At 38.4% G+C, this 22,444-nt stretch overlaps 2 protein-coding genes across 3 annotated transcripts in view; both read right to left on the reverse strand.

The window, feature by feature from the left end:
• Window positions 1–4,639, reverse strand: part of LOC142057390 (dipeptidyl peptidase 4-like) — a 41,057-nt gene extending 36,418 nt beyond the window's left edge. Inside the window, exons 1-2 of the mRNA XM_075093310.1 lie at window positions 4,348–4,639; window positions 4,156–4,240 (exon numbers count right to left, since the gene is read on the reverse strand). Coding sequence (XP_074949411.1) covers window positions 4,156–4,240; window positions 4,348–4,353 — 91 coding nt within the window. The 5' untranslated portion in view covers window positions 4,354–4,639. The remainder of the gene's footprint in view (window positions 1–4,155; window positions 4,241–4,347) is intronic.
• A 3,714-nt stretch (window positions 4,640–8,353) lies between these two features.
• On the reverse strand, window positions 8,354–20,311 carry GCG (glucagon). Of its 2 annotated transcripts, XM_075093311.1 has the most exons (7): window positions 20,214–20,311; window positions 15,159–15,259; window positions 14,627–14,788; window positions 13,788–13,841; window positions 12,187–12,324; window positions 9,872–10,015; window positions 8,354–8,856 (listed from the first exon to the last, which is right to left on the reverse strand). In XM_075093311.1, exons 2-7 carry the CDS (start codon window positions 15,254–15,256, stop codon window positions 8,832–8,834), a joined length of 621 nt encoding a protein of 206 aa, XP_074949412.1. In that variant the 5' UTR covers window positions 15,257–15,259; window positions 20,214–20,311; the 3' UTR covers window positions 8,354–8,831. The 2 variants fall into 2 exon arrangements, with proteins under 2 accessions (XP_074949412.1, XP_074949413.1); XM_075093312.1 differs by lacking the exon at window positions 12,187–12,324.
• Window positions 20,312–22,444: the final 2,133 nt, after the last annotated feature.

A 22,444-nucleotide genomic window follows, 5' to 3' on the forward strand; every position in this document is an offset into this window, starting at 1 on the left:
CAGTTACAGAAGTCAAGGACATATAGCAGGAAAACATTTCCATTCTCTATGTTTCCCTTCACTAGATAGAAAAGTAACATATCCACACATAACACGAAGACTACAAGGCTCCTGTAATGCAGAGCAAGGTGCATGAATACCTGGTGAAAAGAGAATAGTTAGAACGGTCAGATTCAAGCCAAAAGACTGTTTGGTCAGACAAATCTACAGCGTACTCACAACCTGGTAATTAACCTGCTGTATCTCCCATACAACTTTGGAGACAATTTCAGCCACGATTTTGGTTAAAGTCCTTTGAAGCTAGGTTATTGGAATTAACTACTGCTCACTGTTTATATAATGGTTCTGTAAAAAAAAAACAACCACACAGAGTTAAGATTCTTATCTAGACCTCAATTTTTTAATCTAAATTCAAAGAGATTCTACTTCAAAGATAAATTTCTGATCCACAGATTAAACTTCCCTTACAGATTTTCTAGATTTTCCCCCTAAACAACCTTAAACCTAAGGCCTTTCAGAAACTGGAATAATACAGGACCCCTTATTCTCAAGAAGACAATGACAGATCACAGCTGCCAGCTTAGTTCCCCTTGTGGCACAGGTCTTCAGATAAAAGGGTTGTATATCAGCCAAAAGCCTCTCTGTATTTTAAACATACTGTTCAGTTGCAAGCAGGGTGCTGACATTGGCAATACATACTCCTCCACACCACCCAGTCACAAATTAGCTTAGTTCAGGACAGAATGCAGATAGGATAAACAGGAAGGCTGTAGATAGGACCATCCCCAACGGAACAATGATGAGAGCTATTTGGAGACTTTTATTTCCTTCTCAGTTGTACATTAACACAGCTGTGAGGAAGATCTGCAACCTCAGCTCTCTTGAGTCCTTGAAGCACGAAGCTGCCTCGTTTCAACTTCAAATCCAGGATGACAACATGAACTTACTAGACTTCTGCTGCCAGTAACCCTCATCTCTATTTCTGGTAGCTTTCTACCAGCCACTAGTAATATCCAACACATCAGTTAGGCATCAGACTCACAGAGTACTCTCAGGCACCTTAAGGTCATTAACTTCCCCAGCACCTGCTATGTCTTTCCAACCCCTTCTAGGCACATTTCTATCAAAAGACCACAGCAGCCCACGCATAGTATCATCTAACCATGACAGTGATAAGCCTTCTCACTTAGTGAATATCTCACCCTTGGAGAATTAGACCTCTGGGTGAAGGAACCTGGTTTGTGACCAGAGATTTGTATAGGACCCCCCACTACAAAGCTGTTTATGACTTGCTAATGGCAGCAGAATGATACTAGACATTGCACTGTCTCCTTTCTGCTCTTCTTATTGGCTACTCTTCCTCTCACTCCTGGCCCTTCTGCCCAGCTCGCCATAACAAGAGCTGCTGTTCGAGAAGAGGTAATGGTGTATGGCCACCGGATGTTTGAATCTGCCTTTTGCATGGAAAGCGACAGGAGGGAAAAATTAGAGAAGCACAAGTAAATGGGTAAGTGAATCATGAGGAGACAGACCACAATTTTTTAGAAAATACTCATCCTTTAAGGGTAACCACTTGCTACTGTAGTCACCTCTTGAATAGCCCCTCAAAGCACAACAATGCTTTGATAAACAGACTTCAGATACAACCCCAAGGCTGTTTTGAGATTAAACTCTCTGCTGCAAGTAGCCCGATGTGGTTATTAAATACAATATAAGCTGGCAAAATAGGCAGTGGGTATAAACAGAAAGTATAGAATTTTTTATACTGTGCTGGCTGAAGACCCTCAAGGTAAATACTGAAGGGCTGCACCCAAAATTAGGGAACCCTTCCGCAAATTTAAGTCTGCAGTATTTGCCCATGCTAAATGGGTGCAGAAGCTGAAGTTCCACTTGCCAGGCCTACAGCCCAGCCAACAAGCCAGAACTCCTCTGGAGTGGCAAAATTTCACAACCTTTCACAGCACTGGAGCCCATTTATCAAACTAATTCTGTGTTGCATGACTACTAAGCTTGTGAAATTAAAGTACATGAAAAAGCACGACAGGGAGAAAAGCAGCAGGCCAAAGGTAAGAAATCCAAACTCAAAATCATCTGTGTATATCAATAATCATAATTTTCACTCCCTGCACAACTCCTGAACCATTGGGATGAAATAAAGACTTGATTGCAATTACAATGACTTTTATCAGAACAGACCTTGATTTCACATCGTCACAGTCATTTGAGCTGCTCCTCCTCCCCACCACCCCTCAATTTTGCCACCTTTCATTTTGCACTCAGTCCAGCACCTGTACTGTCCCAGGAGACATCCTCAGCTGACTCGTATGCCCTGAGGTAGTTCATAAAAGCCATATAATCAAACTGTCCATGATTAAGTGCTCTAACATATAAAGAGGCAATTGTAAGTACACCACCTGTACACTCTCAGCAAACAGAAAACATTTGTTTAGCACCCTTCAGTCAAAAATTCAAAAGCACCTTGCAGCTCCTGAACTATAATGGTCACAGCCGTTATTCACACGTTTCCGCTGGCCTGATTTGGGAATAGACATGAATTCAAGTTTTTTAACTGGGACCTTTCCATCTCAGTCCTTATTTTATCCAGAGAGACCTAGTGAACTACCTGTATGTGACAGATCATTTCCCATGCACTGACTTGAGCCAACAGTAAGAAGACTGACACGTTGCCCTACGCTTTTACAAGCAAAATGATGCAAGCCAAGGCTGACAGCACGGTGATATTCTGTATGCCATCCAACAGAAGCGTTTCTTTAAAGTAAAATCTATTTACTATGTACTCAATGACTGGTTCTAAATTGCAGCCACTTCTACAGCAAAAGGATTCCTATGCTACAGTTTATGAAAGAAGAAACCCCATTTGATTTTCAGTAAGACATAGCATTGGCATTAAGATGGACAAGCACCAACTCTTCAGCAGAGTTCAGGCCTACATACCGAATTCTTTCACTAGGTGTTATGCCTGCACACATGCATCTGATAAGGTATCAAGACCCTTTCTCTTGCTCTTCCCAACTTCTGAAACTAGGAATATTTTCTGTCACCTCAAAAATCTGCTTTTTTTAAGGTAAGTGGCAAAATGCTGCCCAGAAATAACAGAAAAGAGATTCAGCATCCACTGATGCAAGTTTTAGCCCAGAAGGTATGTATCTGGAGTTTGAAAATCTCGTTTTTAATGACTGTGATATTAATAGTGACAGAGATGAATCGCAAAAAAGTTTAACGTAAATTATGCCTTATGACCATTAGTGAAAGAAGTTTTGCCTCTTTAACTGACATACAAAAAACCCACCAGAACTTTCGGTGCACATAAGCAATTGCCACGTTCATTTCTGAACGCAATGTCAAAACCAACATACACATCTTGACACTTCTCAGGGCACACCTCACAAACAGAAGACCACCAAGTCTATAAAACACTTTGTTTCCTTAGAGTTTGCAGTGCTGAATTCTACATGTCATGTCTGCTCAGCTGTTAATCGTAAGAACACAAAAAGAGAGATTAACCTGCCGCTCTGTCCTACCAGCTGGAAGCAATGCATAGCTTGATGAGGATTTAATGCTGTTTCACATTAACATCCAGAGCTACAAGGACAACCTTGAAAGTACAAACTGAGCAGAGTCCAAAAATGCATTCCGAATCTTTTCCTACTTTTCTGACCTCTGTAACTGGGTCGTGTATATAATTTCCCTCAACAACGCTGACAAAAGTTGTGCATACAAAGAAAATTAGAGGGAACATAGCCTCATCTCTTCAATACACCCCAGAAATGTGATTAACTGACACTTTGCTGCTGGTTCTAGAGGCTTCAACTGCAATAGGAAAGGAAAATGCTGAAATGATAAGGCTTATAACGAGCATTTTCTCAGCTCACACGGGACTCGAGGGGCTTTTTAACTTCCCGCCCCGGGCCCCCCATCCTTCCAGGTGAGACACCTTGACGAAGTACCTCCCAGTTTCCCAGCAGCTCCAGCTCTGTCACCCCGGTTCCCTAAAGCACAAACTTTGAGCAAAACTTTCTCCCCGCTGCAGCGGGCGTCGCGGCCGCGGATCCCCGAGCCCAGCGCCGGCGGCCGCAGGGTCCCCCCCGCCCCCGGCCCGCCGCCCTCCCCGGCCCGGCCCCGCCGCGGACTCACTGCCGGTGAGCAGAGCCAGGGGCACGGCGATGACCGTGACGACGACGGCGACGCCCAGGATCCCCAACAGCCACTTCAGGATGGTCTGCAAGGAGAGGTCCCGTCAGGCGGCAGCCGCGACCGCGCACGGCCCGCCCGCGCTGCCGCCCGACCGCCCGCCCCCTCCCCTCTCCTCTCCTCTCCCCCACCCACCTTCATGGCGCGGTGGGGCTGGCGGAGCGGCGCGGAGGTGGGGGGTGGCGGGACGGGCCGGGGCCCTGGGGGCAGGAGCTGAGCCGAGCCGAGCCTTGCTGAGCAAACCTTCCGGCGTGCGGCTTGGCGGTGCTGCCGCTGCCCTCGGGGACTTTCCCCGTGAGCGGCGCCGGGCGGGGCGGGCCGGGGGCGGCCGCCGCTCGCAGGAAGCCGGCAGCGCCAGGCACCGGGGGCTCCTGCGGGAGCTCGGCTTTCGCGCTGGCTTTGCAATTTCGCCTGTTTGCGGTTTCTCCTTCAGTTCAAGCACGTGGAGCGCGGTGACGTACCTGTGCATTAAGGAGGAGGGACCTTTGACACTGAGAGGGTTTCTGAAGGAAATCAGATAACGGCCACAGCGAGGTCCCAGAACTGAGAGGCCTTGGAACGCTGATGGCAAAGCTCCTAAGGCGTTGATAACACCAGCATTTCTTGTAAAGTTTCTGCTCTTTGAACTAATTTCCCTGGCAATCGAGTCATGGAAAGACTGATAAAATTGCAGGGAGGGCTTATATTTCTTTGGCATTGGTTCTTGGCATGAAAGAGAGATGGATGTCTAAGTCTGCAAAATGGAATTTTAAATTAAGAACAGAAAATGGAAGTATATGATGAAAGTTTAAAAATCTAGCTGTGAAGATGACCCTGATTTATCACATCAGACAATGCCATTGCCAAGGAGAATTTCGAGTATGTGTTGAGATAGTAGGACTAATTGGTGGCAAAGCCTGGGAATAACCTGTAAATCAAAACTATAAAGCATTTGATTGTTTAAAAAGCTGAGCACCACCAAGTAGACAGAAAGCTGTGGGAGTTTCTGCAATTATTTTAAGAGAAGAATTCTAGCCTCAAAATGTAATTATTGAGTGGTGTGGTTTGTGTTTTTGGTTTGGTCCATCTCAGCTTTTTTCCCTCTATCTGCAGAACACTAGCAGCTATCAGAGAGAGATGCAGGTATTTTACAACTTGAGAAATGGAACAGGAAAAGTATGTGATCTGCTAAAGAAAGAGGAAGAGACTCAGAACCCAGGGAGCTAGCAAATGTTCTTAGTCTTTCCTTCAACATACTTGTCAGAGCTTTCAGTAGAGTTGTGCTGCTTGTTCCTTCATTCCACCTCTGCAGATTGAGCACAGCATTTAGTATTTTGCTGCTATTTCTTAAGTAACCTGTAACTGGAAGGGGGTTAGTAACTTTTACAGTAGAGATATCTCCTTTAGAGTAACCAGAGTATTTCCAAACATTAAGGGTTTGTCTGTATGAAAGGTAATAGACTTCATCTAGATACAGACTTACGCTCACTGTTGCATACCATGCTCCTTGAAGGTACTGGTTACTACTAGTTAATGAATTTACACTGTGCTGGCTGTATCGGTTTACCTTAGGAATGCCATTAATGTGCCCTGACAGTGGTTCCATGCAGCTCAGTGTAAGTTTACAATGGAGGACCCAATGTTCTGCAAATTCACACCTTGCTTAACACTAATTTCTGTCTGCAGAAATAGGTAAGTCCACTTTTATAAAGTAAAATCAGAGTGAAATGGCAGGTTTTTACATTACTTTTCAAACTAGTATCCCATATATGCTGTGAGAGGCATGAGCAGAGTTTCAGAATGTCTTACAGCTCCACTTAAATATCTATGTGGTATACCGTCCACTTGTTTATCTTGCCAACAACAATAAAAAGTAATAAGCTGTACACAGCATGGGTCCTCGACTGCAAGGAAGGTTAATGTTCCTGAGAGTGGATGAGAGTGTAAGCCATGTTTGTAATGCTGAAACATGCTCCTGAGCATGACTCCCTAAAGCAGTCCTACTTCCCTTGCTTTATTTGTCGAATAGAAGCAGCACCACCACCACAGGCGTTACAGTCCACATAGTAACTGACAGTGGTTGCTCCATTGCCTGAAGACTGTCAAAACCATCTATTATTTATAAAGAATCTTCAGGCCACTCTGTTCCTAAATTTCCCTACCAGTGTACCACTCACAGCCTGTAAGGCCTAGAATTATCTCTCTCCCTTACTAGAGTACAAAACTAAGATTAAAACAGAAATAGCAATTCTCTCTAGGCTTGAATGCTGCAGCTATTCTGCCCTCTCTCAGCCTGCAGACATGGGTAGCTATTGTCCAGTAAAGACAATTTTAAAAGAAGTGGCTGCTTCTTATTTCTCCCTATGTTTTTACCATTCACTGAATTTCATCTAGGGTGTGTAAGAAATACCCAGCACATACCTCAGGTTTTTTTGATCCCATGTGGACTTGCTCTGCAATTTCAGGATATGTAAGTCCTAGTCCTGTTGAGCTAAAACATGTGTTTGGAACTTCTGGAACATGCTCAACTTCATCTCACTTCTGAAGAAAAGATGTCTTTTGATTCATGCTCTAGATTGGGACTCAGAAAATTAGAGATTAAATATTTTTTTCTGTGTTCCAGACAAGCTGTATAACTGAGAAAATAATTAATACCCTTCTGTTCCTAAAAGCGTATAATTTGTAAAAATATGTGTATTTCCATAGCTGACAGAGCCATCATCAGGAGGTGCTCAAATACACTGGTGACACACACCACAGGAAAATGGATTCGTAACTCAGGAATCCTGTCATTCAGAGCACTAAATATCCTGGACATGGTGGAATAGAACATTTTAAAGACAATTACTCAATCTGTGGAAACAGAAGAGTTAACTGTTTGTACCATTACAGCCTGGACCGTATGGATCCAGCTGTGTATAACTGATTTTTTTTCAGTTCCAGAACCACTTGGAACCAAACCACTGGGATATAAGTGGGATTAAATAAACAAGAAATATGTATACATTCTTCCCCCCCTCCCCCCCCCCCTTTTTAACCTCCAGTGGTATTTTGAATGCTATGATGTTTTTTTTAGCACAAGGTTCTATTGAGTTTTAATTGTTTGAAGTTAGGATGTTCTAGATGCCAAGTTGTGTATGATCAGTCCTGATCTAAAATTACAGATTTTACTCTGGGAGGATAATCTAATGTTATTTTTCTGGAAATTCTAGACTGTTAGTGAAAGTTTCAGATGTCTTTAAAAAACAAGTGAGACACAAAACAATACTAGTTATTACTAGAAAAAGTTATAGGTGCTAATTCTGACTCAGTAAAGCTCCTGCTTCATATTAGCTTCTACTAGATACATGCTAAGACCATTGGCTTTCTCTTAAACCACTTGCCCTTTAGGACATTTTAATATAGGTACATATAGACTGGCATATTGCTGTTATAGCAAGGGGAGAAAAGGGTGTTTGGGGAGTCATCAGAAGTAAGAGGTGCACAACAGCACCTGTTGCTATTTGAGAGTTGCAGCTACTACCATACCCACAAAAACATGCCCTGGCCAGCTGGAAGTATAATAGTTTGGGTGCTAGAAACACCGAGATCTGCAAAGGAAATGTTCCGTCATGATAATGGAGAAGGCAAAGGTTACTGAAATGGCAGCTGTGTTTGTAAGTTACAGTACAATGTTGCTAAATGCAAGAGGTGATGGACGAAGCGGTTCTCAGAGGAAGAAGGAAGGAAAGAATACACCACCGATTAGAGTGACCCCAGGGCCATTTGAGTTGGCTTTACTTGGCAGTCTTATAAAGTCTGAAGAAATTATGTGGTAGCTTCCACTACTAATGGAGTATATTGCACTTAATGTTTTTCAAAGCTGTCCTGCTTTTGCTGAGAAACAAGAACTTATGCTAATGAAGAATGCTTGTCCGTTCAGTCTTTTTCCCACCTGTGGCTTAATCTTACATGATTTCTTTTTCAGTTAGAGATAATTCAAAGTTCACACAGCTCTTTTCTGAGAATCATTATGGAGAAAATGTGACAAAACAAAATATTGAGTTTGTTTTTTCATTCCAAACAAACCTCTTCCAAGATCTCAGTGACATTAAAATATTAGAACAAAATGAAATGGAGTGCAAAGAGGCACAAGGGATATACACATGAAAAGTCAACGGAAAAGAAGCTTGAAAAAATTTATTTAAGGCTATCATTTAATATCCTTAAAGCTTAGCCTTTTTATAACAAAGGTTTTAAGAGGGATATTCACTTAGGCATTTGTAACTGCCAGCCCCTTACAAGTAAATAACACATGTAATTGCTGATTGAATCCTTTGTGTGTAGAAGTCAACTTTTTAGAAAAATAATTTTATCATTAAATAGAAATGGAGTTACTTCAGTCCTAATAAATGGAAAATATGAAGATATGGAACCTTCATAGTCTTAAAGCTGTTAAGATAACCATCCTTTAGACAGTAGGTTTTCCATATATAAACCTTTGGCAACACTAAACTATAGTACAATTATTTCCTGGCATGCAAGGTGACATAGCTTTGTTACACCCAATGTAAATGACAGAATACAGATTTCAGAATCTCTTAATAACTGGCAGTACAGGCAATGAAGATCTTCAGTTATCCCATTTTTATTCTGCATTTTTACTGGTATTCTCCCATCAGGTCCCTGGGGGGAAAAAAAAGTAGGAACAATTAGGACATACTCTAAATCTCCCAAGGTTTATGAAATATGCATGGAACATATTTTTCCTGTTTAGGAGTTAAATGTTAGTTCCACAGACCCCTCAATGCCTCTCTCTAATTACAGATTGAAAATGATTTTTCATAGTTTCTAATACATTATTTTCCTAAATTGTTTGTTTCAATGATGAACTACAAGCAAACACAAAAATCTTAAAATGATAGTAAAAACTGTATTTTAACTATAGGTTCTAAATTTTTTGAGACAGTAGTGGTTGTTTCAGAATTCCAAGATCAACTAGTCATTTTGGATGCATCAGTATCAAGCAACTAAAAGTAATTATTTTTTACAGAGTGGACATAAAACATTTTAAAAAATCTGGCCACTCACCTGTGCCTCGAGTTGGCATTTTATTATTTTTGAAACGCTTTGTTAATGTTAATAAATAATTCTTAAATACTAACCTGTTCACAGAGCTCAGATAGAAAATGTTGCTTTTCCAACAGCACTTGCCTATATACAGGCAAACTAAAGCAGGGTTCTTAAATAGTTAGCTGTCAGAAACTCAGATTATAGTACCCTATTCCCTAATGACAAGCCACAATTTAAGGCAGTGTTTTATACCACCATCTTTAAAGAATAATCAATTTGGTGTAATTTTACCAATAAATATTTCTGGTTTTATAATGCCCATGCTAAGGAGAGTTGTATTTTTGGATAATATAATACGACCTCACTTGCGGTAACATTCAGTAGCAAAACTCCCCTCAAGTTAAATAGAAAACTATTAAATAGGTTCACCACTGATGCAAAATACAAAATATATTTGGAATGAGTTCTGTTTAGTGTCTCATCCTTGTTCAGCACTGTCTGTAACAGAGTTTGTAACAGTTACAGATATATCAATAGTTAAGAGAAAAATTAGCAGTATTTTCCCTATGTGTAACAAATACATTTAAAACTTCAGATATTAAGAATAACACAATCAAAATTCAGGCACCTTTGAGTAACTTTTGTGTTAATCAGCCATTTTAGGAACTCTTTGGCAGCCATGTCATCAAGGACTTTGTTGATATCACTCGTGAAAGTTCCATCTGCATGTCTTCGGCCCATTTCTTCAGCCACAAGAGCTTTTTCTGGGAAACTTCAAAGGGAAAAAAATTATGAAACAATTTACAGACCAAAATAAACAAATCTTTTAAAAGGGCCTCGTTACAGGATTCTAATAAACTGCACATTTCCTTTGATTTTAAGGAGTTAAGGGTTGAGCCTGATGTTATGGATCAGTACAGCATGATGCATATCAGAACATCTTTTGAGGCATTATTTTAACAACAGAATAAAGCATGGAAGTTTCCCTTTACCAGGTGAGGACTGTTCCTGTAGGTGAGTCTAAATTCCTTTCTAGCACTTTTTGGAAAAGCCATACGTGCAGAACTATATCTGAATCTGCAGTGTCTGTGCCAGGTAGACTCTGCATCAGTAAAACTCACAGTAGATTTACTAAGAATCATTATTTAAGAAATATCACTACTAAAATATTATAGTCAAATTTTCATATTTTTTCTGTTTTAATTGGACTTAAGTCCTAGTTATATACTTACAGTTAGACTGCATAAGTTTTTATATATTAAGAGCAGCAACTTTTTTGGGGGGTTAAAGTAATTCAATTATAACACCTGTATAAAATCTATGTGATTGTTTGCTGCACAATAGCATTTTATAATTGGAATCAAATCCTGATTCTTGCTCTATCCTTTTTTGACTGTTGGAATACCATTACGCTAAGGGCCTTGTTTAGAAAACCTTCCTCTCTTGTTTCATCCCATCTAATATAGGAAGATTTTAATGAATTCCATTAAGATGGGCTGATACTGAAGCATGCTGTGCTCTGGGACCAATGACAGGCAGACTGGTTCTTTTTATGCAATAATTTCGGAGGAGGTTATATGCAAGCTTGACTGCAAATAATACTAAATATTGTGAAGCAGAAGGGTAGTCTACATTTAATTGTCCATCTAGGTTTCTAAGCTCAGTTCATCACAGCCAGGTTTTAATCTCTCTCTTACAGATACTGAAATACCATATTTCTGCTCATTAAAATAAAATATGACAGAAAACCAACAGCAAATCTGAACATCGCTATGAAGTGGCAATAGCCTTTCCCTTCTTTACATAGCTGACCTCACTTATTTCACTCTGTTTTTTCAGGAAATTGATGTTGTTTAGAAAATTTACTTTTACCTATTTAGTCTTCCTTGACTACAACACACAATCTTGTCTTACAGATTATATTTTATTGTTATTGTTATTTATTGTTTTTATATAGTCTGAGAGACTTACATAGTACTTTACAGCTGGTAGAATATATAACCAGAGGATGAATTGAAATCCCTGCCCCGAAGAGCTTACAGTCTAAAGGCACAAGTAAGTACAGAACAGTTAATAGGTGGGGAGAGGCATGTACATGGTGTAGCCCCTGGCCACACAGAGTTGGAAATATGATGAGATAGAAGGTGCCTGCAGGAGATTGAAGGTAAGACCATTCTAAGTGTAAGACTATCACGAAAAAAGATGTAAAGTCATGAGTGAGTAGATGAAGTGAATAGGCTTGAGAAATATGCAATGAGTTCGTGGAGAAGAAGGTATTAATGAAAGAAATCAGCGACATAGGTAGGTCAAAACTGTGGAGCACTGAGTCCAGGAAACTGTGAACCTCAGCAAAAGAAGTACAAATGTCTTGAAAAGGAAAATAAGTCATAGTCATAGGAATTGATAGTTATTTTGGGAGCAACAACTTGGGGCGACTTTGTGGTGCATGGGAAAAGGAGAAGAACTTGTCAGTTACTGCTGCGAATGATCACCAGGACATGGAGTACAGCTGATGACATTGGTAAAAATTTAATCTTGGAAATACTGCAGGAAAAGATTGACTGTGAAAGGGGAAAAAAAAACTAATTTAAGATGACACTGACTTGAATCTTCTGAAGGATAGTTAAGGAGACTCGAAGCAATGTTATGTGAATGGGGAAAGATGGTAGTTAGAGGAAGGTCTGGTTTAGTTTTAGATATGTTGACCTTAAATATAACTTGACCTTTTAGAGTGTAACAGCATACTGAACATGTTTGTTTTAATATGTATTTGAACTTAATAATTTAAAGTGGTAGTCTAACATCCACAGAATATCTTCTATTACAAAAGAAAAACATGAAGTACAGCAATAATGATCAAAAACACATCAAGGTTTCATTAGACTTGATTTCTAACCCCAAAAGCAAGGCAAAATTTAATAATAGGAATGGATGGATTCTTACTCTCTTCTACCTCGTCCATTCACTAACCAAGCAATGAACTCTTTGGCAGCTTGACCTTCCAAATAAGAGGTGATGTCACTGGTGTAGGTGCCTTCAGCATGTCTCTCAAATTCAGCATGACGCTTGGAGATCGCATTGCTGAAAGAAGAGCAATACTCTAGAAGCAGACTGTATAAGGACTCATTTTTTTCTAACCTATATTGATTTCTATTTCCCACCCACCAGACTAGCGTTTCTTATTAGGGAGAGGGGGTTTTTTGCTTCTCAAATTACTCTTGATTTTTTTTCTTGATATCTTTCAGGTCTGAAGGCGCTGTCTGTGCTATGCAATACAGTTTTGTGCAGAGATCCCTGAACCAGTTCTAAACAGATCAAATCAGGTGCTGAAAGCAAATGTAGATGCGTTGGCATAGTCTGCTAGACTAATTAGCTATGATCAACAAACTGTGTTGTATTCTACAGACATTTTGTTACCTCTTGTGTTAACCTAAAATTTTCCATTAAGCCACCCCTCCTACCTTCATCTTCATTATTTCTTAGCCAAACTATTTTAACTTAATTCCTATTCAATTTACATTTTGAATTGTTTTGTGAGCACCCTTTTAATTGTCCTTCTGGCTGAGTGATAATCTTGGAACAATTTCAAGCCTGATCACCTCCAGCTTAATAGAGAAACACAATTGCCTTCTCCCTCCCTACACCTCATTGTATTTGTTTCTCTGATGTAGCACAAAATTATGTCACATTGGCCCTTAGGAAGGCAAGCTGCACTGAGAAGTAGACATATTATGGAGTATTTTCCACGAATAAGTTCCCCATCATTTCTATTTCAGAATTTGGTAATTTCTGCCCAATTTTCAGTGCTGCTAGCTCTTTCTATTATTTTTTATCTCTTCGGGATTTCACCATTCCTCCTAATTTAGTACCATCTGCACTTTTCATCAGCATGCTAACTAATTTGGAACATTTTTTAAGAAACATTAATTTTCTTGAGATATGCTGTTTCATTGAAGCTGAAACATTATCACGGATTTGTTTCTGATATTGACCGTGTTTTGAATGGAAGAATCTTTCTGATCTGGGCTATCCTCTTTGGAATTTCTGATAAAATGAAGTTTCGCAAAAACACTTACTGGGTTTTTGTTTTATTTGTTTCAAATTTCCACACCCCCCCCCAACCCGTTCCCAAAAACATTGTCAAGAAAAAAAAATTCTGGCCTCCAGTAGGTCTTGTGTTCTCCTTTCCTGTAACGAGTGGTTTATGTAACATGGGACTGAGTGCTTAGGGCTGAACATGGTATTGTGTTTTATCATCTCCCTCCAAATTGGTGCCTGGCCATTTTCCTTTCATTAGTCTTCTCACTGGTTTTCTTTTCCTCATCATAATGGGGTTTTTTGCTTCAGCCTATAGCCTATAGCTATAGAACACAGGCTCAGGAATAAATAGCATAGAGACATTTCCTCTTTCCTTGTAAAAAGCAGGTGTGAGATAATTTCTTTTGACAGGTATTTCTTGGATTGTGGTAACACTGTTTCCTTCTTACTTAACAGAAAATGAGCTCAAACTGTTTTTGAGTAACAAGTTGTGGCAACTAGAATACCTTGAGAGCTGGTCCGGGAATTTCTCATTTTCTTTGTCCTCCTGTCCTTGTTGGCTGTAGTGATAAAATTTTATTGTTTATTATTTAAATATTATGATAAACAACCATGGCTAATAGATGAATGTTATAAATAATTTCAGGTGTATGAATTAAAATTAATACAATATCTAGAAATCCTTACTTTATATTTTAAAGACTTCCACAGGGATTTAAAAGCATTAATCTAATAGATTTTTTGATTCTGTGGACAGATCTTCTCTAGAACACAGGCCATAGACTTACATGCTGTTACATTATTCTTGCTGTCAGCTTGGTAGCTTGTCTTTAATCAAAGTATATTTTCAAAAAACAAGCCAACTCATGCCTAAACAGTATACTTGTCATACTGGTAAAGTATCCAGTGGTCAACAAAACTTAAACCTTAGCTCCCTTTTCACAAATGAAACATCAGGGTTAGAGTATCCATAGATAGCAAAGTTTTATTAAGGCCCAATGGCCCAGACCTTTACCTTATATTTACATATCTTATTCCTATTGAACTTAATTCACTCACTGAAACAATTTGCCCCAAAGAGGCTGAGACAGTCTTTTTAGATGGCATATCAAGTAATGTAGTGATACTGCACTTGATTCATCCAAATCCTTTTGACTGAATTTGCATATATTCCCAATTTCTAATAACATAGTAACATTACCCGTACATTTTCCTTAAGTACTTTACTTATTTGAGGATTATACGTGGTCTGTGGTGGGAAGCTGAAATCAAGAAACTGAATTCAGCTAGATTTTTGGCTGTTTCTGTATATGGAAATCTCTAGCAATGTGACCAAAATGCTTACCCATTTCTTTTAGTGCTCATTAACCATTGCACAAAGTCCTGAGCTCGTCTAGTGTCCAAGTACTTGCTGTAATCACTGGTGAATGTGCCTTGTGAGTGACGTTTCACTTCATTCAGCTGTCTAGATTCATCTAATGGTTCAGACTGGGAAGCTTTGAATGATCTGTTAAAAGTTTAGAACTTGGTAACTGGCAATGGTTATCGTACATTCTACAGGTGCATTACTATTTTATTCTCTCACAATGTAAAAGCAAGTGGCATATTGATCACTAGCTGGCTAGTAAAACGGGTCAGCATAGCAGATTGGATACTGCACAATTACAAGGTCTTCTCGGCTAAGGCAGCTATTCTTTGTAATAACAAAAACTTCTGTGCTATCCTTTGCAATATTAAAAACTTTTGCCAGTATTAGATTAATTACAGTGTAACAGTATACAAAACACTATCTTTAAGTCATAGTATGTTTTGCTTAAAACTATAAGAAAACAAAGCCCAGGCCAAGTGTTTCTAGAAGTTTGATCTGAAGACTTTACCTTGATTTCTCCTCTGTATCCTGAAGAGGATTTTGCCAGCTGCCTTGAACTATCATTAAAAGGAGCCCAGCAACAAAATAAACACTTTTCATTTTCATTGCCTGTCAAAACAGAAATAAGGCAACAAAGAAAATTGTAATAATCTTTACATACCTCTGAATCAATTACATCAAAAAGAGACATCCTTAATGCTGATCTAAACCTGATGATATTAAGACTCTGTGAGGACAGGGTCCATGTCCAGTGGATGGAGACTGTAGCGCCTTGTGTAGGCATTCAAAAGGCGTAGTCTCTGTTCTAGGCTTTAGGCTCAGGTCTCTGTTCTAGAATGCAAGGTGAGCTGAGAGCAACTGTATCCTCACTTTCTTCTGTAATGCAAGGATAAAGGTCTATCTCCTTAACCCTGTGTTCTGCTGATGGTAAGCATTAGATATGTTTCTGTAATATTGCTTTATTGCAAAACTAGGGTATTGGTGTAACTTTTTTTTTTCCCAGCTCATTCACTAGAGAAAAAAAGTAAATCTCTGTCAAGAGTACTGTCACATTAGCAGCTCCTCATTCATTCTGGCCCTCCACCCTCTGTTTAAAAGTTTGTTTTTGAAATCACAGATATTGCAGCAGTAGGCTCTGGACTGAATAATGACTTATTAATAGGTGTGACTCCTTAGGAAAAAACAACCACCAAACAAGACGTTGGCTTGTGTTCTATTCATGGCCTGATATGTCAAGTTTTGCTTGTTGCACTATTGACATAATACTTATTTCAGCTTAAGGGCTTCCATAATGAGGCTCTGTGGGATATACAAGATATGAAGTGTATACCTCACATTAGTGATAATAAACCAAAGCAGAAAATATTGTCTCCCAGATGTAATTCTTACTGTTAACAGGTCATTCTGATGGCTTCAACCATGTAACAGAAATGGCTACATTCTGATGTGTCATCATCACGCGCATTGTAAAGACCAGTCTCACTGACTTTAATGTGAGATTATTCAATGTAAACTACAGTGTTACAGTCTGTACAAATGCTCTGGTGATCCAGAGCCAAGCTGTGATGCCCTTACTTACATTAGTGACTGGTTTACTCATGCAAGGAGTACAGTTATAACTTTCAGTGAATAGTCACAAATGGGAACAAGGCATTCTCTAATCTCCTAATTATGTGTGCTACAATTTTTGTTATTTAATGTAGTAGTATCAGTCTGTTGACATATGATCCCCTCAAGGACAAACTCTATTGAACAAATAAATGATCTTCATCTTAGGCTCACAAAACCCTGTGCAAAAGGGACTACAAGCAGCTAATGGCTAATAGACTCAAAAGTGCTTTGCATAAACAGGAGATGAGAGGAAATATACTTATGACATCAACTAGTATATATTGTTTATTTTTAATTATTTTGGATCACTTAATTTTATGGAATGAATGTATAGCAAAGAAAATGAATTTAATGTCTGGTCAGGTACTTTTGACCTTGACAAAGAAATTGAATATGCCACTTGTCCAATGGCTAAATGCTCATTCATTGAATGATGAATAGTAAATGCTCATTCATTCTAACTTTAAAATCAGTGTGGATCATAATATTAATCTGCTGTAAAGCAAAAAAAAAGTTGCAATGAGTTCATATCAGCAAAATGTCACTGGAAATAGTTCCATCATATACTTGGACTGATACTTGTGTTTTTGAAAAAGCCCTTCTGCCATCCATGACACTTCCCTATGGAAGTTTGTATTACAGTCTGAAAAACAAAGGGAGATAGGAAAGATGAGTGCATTGAAGTGAAGTGGTAGGTGGCAAAGTAAGACCCAGGCAAAAAACACCCTCCCCACTAAATGTAATCTGCATTAACTCCTCTGGCTCCACTGGAGGAGTTATTTATTGGAATTCAATGATTTATAAAACAAGGCAGTCTGACTGAAAACACATCTATTCTCTGTTGTAATGCCTTGTCACAGTAGGCTGAATTTAAATATACTATGGCCTGGAGGAAGCCATAAGAAAGTTAAAGGAATGATGTGTAGAAGAGGTGCAGATTACTTTCTTGAAATTTAGAGTTGGTTCTGCACTGAGCAGTGCAAATGGGGGGGCTATGTGAACAAATTTGAAAAAGTAAACGGCTGCATCAACAACCTTACTGCTGTAGGACTTCTGCTCTGCCCCAGTAGTCTGCCCAGCTTCAGAGCAGGTTTTTTATGATATCTCTTTCTCCTGTCTGTTATAAAAGTCTTGATTGTTGGCAGGCATTTTACCTATGGTTAGGAAGAATGTACTGTTTCTGGTACTTTGAGAGACCTAATTTTTAGAAGAATCAATGAATAAGATAAATATTTTACTAGAATACCACAGTGTTAGTATCAAAATATTGAAGGCAGTAAAAATCTTCATCAAATCTTAATCGAAACCAGGAAAATAAATTGATGAATGTAAGATTTTCTGGCAGATTGTACTATTAAGCAATGTGAGTGGATTTTCCTCTCTCCACCAGAAGCTGCTGCAAGTGTTGCTCATTATTTCATCAGTGTGTATGGAGACTCTTTCCTGCCTTCTGTAATGTCCTGATGTATGAGATTTGATGCCTACACTTGCACACATCCTGCTCTAGTACCAACAAATACCGTAGTGGCCATGTAGTCAGTCCTATTACAACTCTAACTATAGTACTGAACCCTCTTTTCACTCTTTCAGTTGGAGCTGTAATTTGGTGGTGCAACACTGACATCCAATGTTTATCCCAAGGAATGCATAATTTCACATTTCATAGGCTTCTGACAATGGAACAAAAGCTCTGCCTGTTCTTTGGGAGACAACTCTGCTGTGGTGACAAAAATGGTTTGATTATAATGTAGTGACCCCCATGCTAGCTAATATAGCTGTAAATGAGTTAACATAGACACCAAATAAAGTCTGGCTATTGCACCATACATAAGAAAATTTGTCATGCTTAATGGTATGCTAGCAGTTTGGTATACTTTTACTTAACCTGAAAAACTAAAGAAACATAGCTTACATCTGCCTATAGCTTTGTTAAACCATGATACAGATTAGACATAAACCTAAGTCACTGAGGGGGAACAAAAAAATAGTCTAGTAATTAACACAGCCTCCTTACAGTAATATTAGACACAAAAAACTATTATTTTACATAAAACTTACTTAAAAAAACATATTCAAAGCCCACTGCAGTCAGTAAACAAGTTTTCGGTGATTTCAATATATCTTGGGTCTAACTCGTGCCTCAGTCCTATAGAGCTTTCAGATGTGAACAGTCCCACTGGCTACCTCATGCCTTAGGAACATGTTTAAAGTTAAACGCATGTTTAGCCTCTTTCTAAATTTTACGGAATCAAAATCTGGGGAGATTAGTAAAAAAAAAGGTGTATAAAATAATGTTTTTGAAATTAAAACAATTTTCGAGTAAAAGAATATTTATTAATAAAATAAGCATGTTTCAGGAGCTATTAAACTTCTGTCAGATATGTTCTTTTAAAAATTTAGCATCAGTTTTGCTTGTTCAATGTTTACTACTTGCTATTGGTAACCCAAACCAGCAACAGCAGATTTTGACAAGTTAAAGAAGCTACAGTTTTTGAAGAAGAAATTGTTATTTAATTCTCGGGAACACAAACATGTTTTGTAGAGAAAAAGAGATGATCAGCAAAGTAGTATTTATTTAGTTTATTCCTGATAATCAATTCCTTTCTCAATCAGAAGAAAGGTTTTATTTGCTCTAAGTTATTTAGGTCACCAGTAGGTACTGCTAAAAACGATGCAATCTTATTGTCAAGGTGCAAGAAAATTAAGGCTAATTTTACACAGAAGATTTTTGTTCTTATGCATGTTAGACTAATGGAAATGTTTTAATTTCTTTCTGATTGGAGGTGAAAAGCGTAACACATCTCAGTTTGAACCACCAGAACTTATGTAACAAATGTGTCTCTCAAATCTTGATCAGAAACTTATTTGAATATTATTTCCTTGTTCAACCTGACTATGCTAGTTTTCCCAATATATTTTACTGCAGATGTCTTTTGTATGCTATGTGCAAATTTTACTAGCTTAATTTAACTGAGTTTTCAAAAGAGAATCTTTCAAAAGTCAGATTTGTAGTATCTATTTCCAGTTTAAAAATACAAGTTATGTAGTTACAGCAGTAAAAAAAAGAATATTTACATATGAAAATGTATGAATGAATAAAATAGATTTCTGTTGACGTGAAACTGCACACAGCAATTATTTTGAATTATAAATAAATTACTTTTTTTGGTAGATGTACTTTACATCTAATTTACCTACCATGTTCTAATGCTTGTGGAAAGTTCTCTAAATTGTAAAAGTTCCAGTCTAAGGAAATCCATACGAGGATAGAAGACTAAATTAAATTTTATGCAATAATCACAATAACTATTGAAAGGCTTTAATTTTTACTTTTGTGCTATAAAATTTCCTTTTCAGATCTTACAGTGATACGAAAAGCATAGTCACTTGGGACAAACTAATCTAAAAGTAGGGCAGTGGAGTGGCAATCTGGAGGGCGATGGAGTGACAATCTGTCTTGGACAGTTTTAAACCAGCGTCTATATAAACTCAATTAGTTTATATTCTGCTAATTGAACCCCTGTTGATTCATATTTAGGCAGTAACTATAAGGAGTGAATATTTTAAAACTCATGTTCATTAATTATCTTTAGAGGAGATACTAAAGGAGATAAAAATATAAAAATCAATAATTATGTATCTCACATTTAAATTCTTACTACAGTGCATGTCTTTCATGTTCTAATGGTTAATCTTTCTTCTTTGAATTGCTTCTGCAAGCCAAACAGTTTATTTCCCTTTTTTGGATCATTCTCTGGTGAACTAATTCAATAGATTAAAAGATTTAAATGATGATGTCATTAACTTGAAACATCAATAATTATAACCACAGAAGAAAACACCAATTTGCTGAAAGATCCTGCACTTCTATTGCAAACTTTGGGCAATACAATTCAGATAATGCCCTCAGCTTTCTCAAACAAATTGTACAGGTAGTTCATATAAATCTTACCTTTTTATACTTCAAAGTGATACGTAGCAGTTGCAGAAAGAGCTGCTACTCTCTCTTCTGGAACTATGGCAAGCCTTGAGGATCCCGAGATCTGCCTAGCTGCCTCTTTTGCACAGACTTATATATATACTGTTCAGCTCTAGTAAGCATTATGAGAGTGCATCATTGCTGACAGTTTCCTTATTCAACTTAAAAAAAAGTCATCATATTTGCTATTCATTTCACTTGATAATTTTACAAGCAATTTCACACATTCGTTCTGCTTACTTTATGACATCAATGCTAACATGGATTTGCAAAAGGAGTGAGGTAGCAATGTCCAAAGGAGTAAATATCAAACAGAAGGGCATTAGGATGACAAACAATAGGCTAAAGGTGCCTGGGATTAAGGCAGCAATTTCTCCAAATTCTTATTTGCCACATTTAACATTGAGCAAAATACTGGTCCTGTTGAATCAATAGCATCAACTTCACCTATCAATTTTAAATAAAGGTTTATAAATTTAATACAGCTTCAACAATAACCAGCGCAACTCCCCCAAAGCCCTTGAATGATTCTTCAGGTAATCTTGTGCCAATATAATGAACGTGAAGAGATGTGAAGTACTGCAGTGATGGCTACCCACTCTGCAAAGTCTATCACAGGCCAAATTAAACAAAAATATTGTATTACCCTTAGATATAAAATGCCAACTTTGTAAATTCTACTGTATGAAAATTCATACTTACCTGAGAATTGTATGCCAAACAATCATTATAAATTGAGTTTCTCACTGCGGCCTATGGATTTATGCAAGATAAGCCTTTTGCTCACGTCTCCATTCCCTACAAGGAAAAAAAAAAACCCCAAAACCAAAACAGATTTGAGCTTTGTAGCTGTGTATGTTCTATGCAACTATTGTCAAGGTCCTAAACCATTCACTAATAGAGGCAGTTTCATAGCTGTAGTGGGGCAGCATTGTGAAAGACGACTATGTATCAGCCATTGGGTGACCAGAGGTAGGACAGATTGACACAAAGCTTGTCAATGGCCCTGGCAGCTGGAAAACCTGCCAGACAGTCTTTTATCCTGTGTATGAAGCAACAAGTGAGATAGCCCCCTTCGAGCAATTCCTGGAGAAGTCTTTTTTTTACCGAGTTTTTCAAACATCATGATAACGCTTTGTAAAATGCCAAAGGGCACTAAAAATGAAATATGACTATTACATATGTGAGGTGCCAGGCAGTCCAGGAGACACGTTAAATATGAAGGGCTCCACCTTGAGTTTCAGTTCTGCTCAGTAGAGGGAAGGGTCTCAAATCACAGTGGACATCTCACTGAACATTAATGACAAGCCCGTGCTCTAGTCTGAAGTGGCCCATGGTCTAATTTGTGGCACAAAGCATACATCTAACAGCAAACCCTCTTATTTCCCTTGACACTGCTCCATGAATCCAGCAAAGAATCTTCTTCGGTGAGGTGATTTTCTGCTGGCTGACCACAGCCAGATTGGCATAGCCCTTATGATACAACTGAGGCGGTGTATAACTTTAATAACCCTACTGTTTGCCCAGCATGGCAAACAAAATTTAATGGATCCTTCCTAGAACTCTAGCCTACCTTGCTGTGATAGCGCAGTATGGGTTCAGGGAAACATTAAGTCTCACTGCACAGTCGGCATAATTGTTCTTAAATAATTTTTTTCGGTCTTAGTATAATTTTTCTCTGCTCTTTGATCCATCTACTGAGATTCGTTGTCCATTTTTGTCATTTCTAGCTATGATGCAAGTGTCTACTAATGCTGCTGCTGGAAACTTAAGAGCACAGCTCCTGTTCCTGTCATAATTGCCTTCTGTTTGTACCTTCAGTCATTTCTGAGACCCTTATTTTCCCTTTTTGTTACTCTCCTTTTTAATTACTACCTCTTTCCTTTCTTCTCTACATGTTCTCTTCCCTATGTCTTCTCTTTCTGCTCCTAAGTGTATTTTTCACATCCATTCAAAGTCATGGATTCCCAGTCATTGATTGGCATAGGATCTAAAATTTGCATACATACTTATCAAACTTGGCTTTTCCAATTTTTTTTTTGTTTGTTTCAAACGACCAGAATTACCACTTCCATATACCAACCTTCCCTAGACAAACAACTGTGTAACATCTAAGATGTGGTGCCAAAGGAGCCAAAATAAGCCTGGAAACAACCTTATACCCAAAATCTACTTATTTTCAGGAGATGCTGATTTCACTGAGG

The sequence above is a fragment of the Phalacrocorax aristotelis genome, chromosome 5, assembly GCF_949628215.1.
Source record: "Phalacrocorax aristotelis chromosome 5, bGulAri2.1, whole genome shotgun sequence".
Lineage (NCBI taxonomy): Eukaryota > Metazoa > Chordata > Aves > Suliformes > Phalacrocoracidae > Phalacrocorax > Phalacrocorax aristotelis.

Bases quoted from the DNA above. Each gene is read 5' to 3' on its own strand.
- GCG (XM_075093311.1), bottom strand. From the start codon at position 15,256: ATGAAAATGAAAAGTGTTTATTTTGTTGCTGGGCTCCTTTTAATGATA. The intron at 13,842-14,626 runs GTAAGCATTTTG...TTATCACTACAG, and splicing joins ATGAGCACTAAAAGAAATGG to CCAACAAGGACAGGAGGACA. The intron at 10,016-12,186 runs GTAAGAATCCAT...TTCCCTTTGAAG, and splicing joins AATGGACGAGGTAGAAGAGA to TTTCCCAGAAAAAGCTCTTG.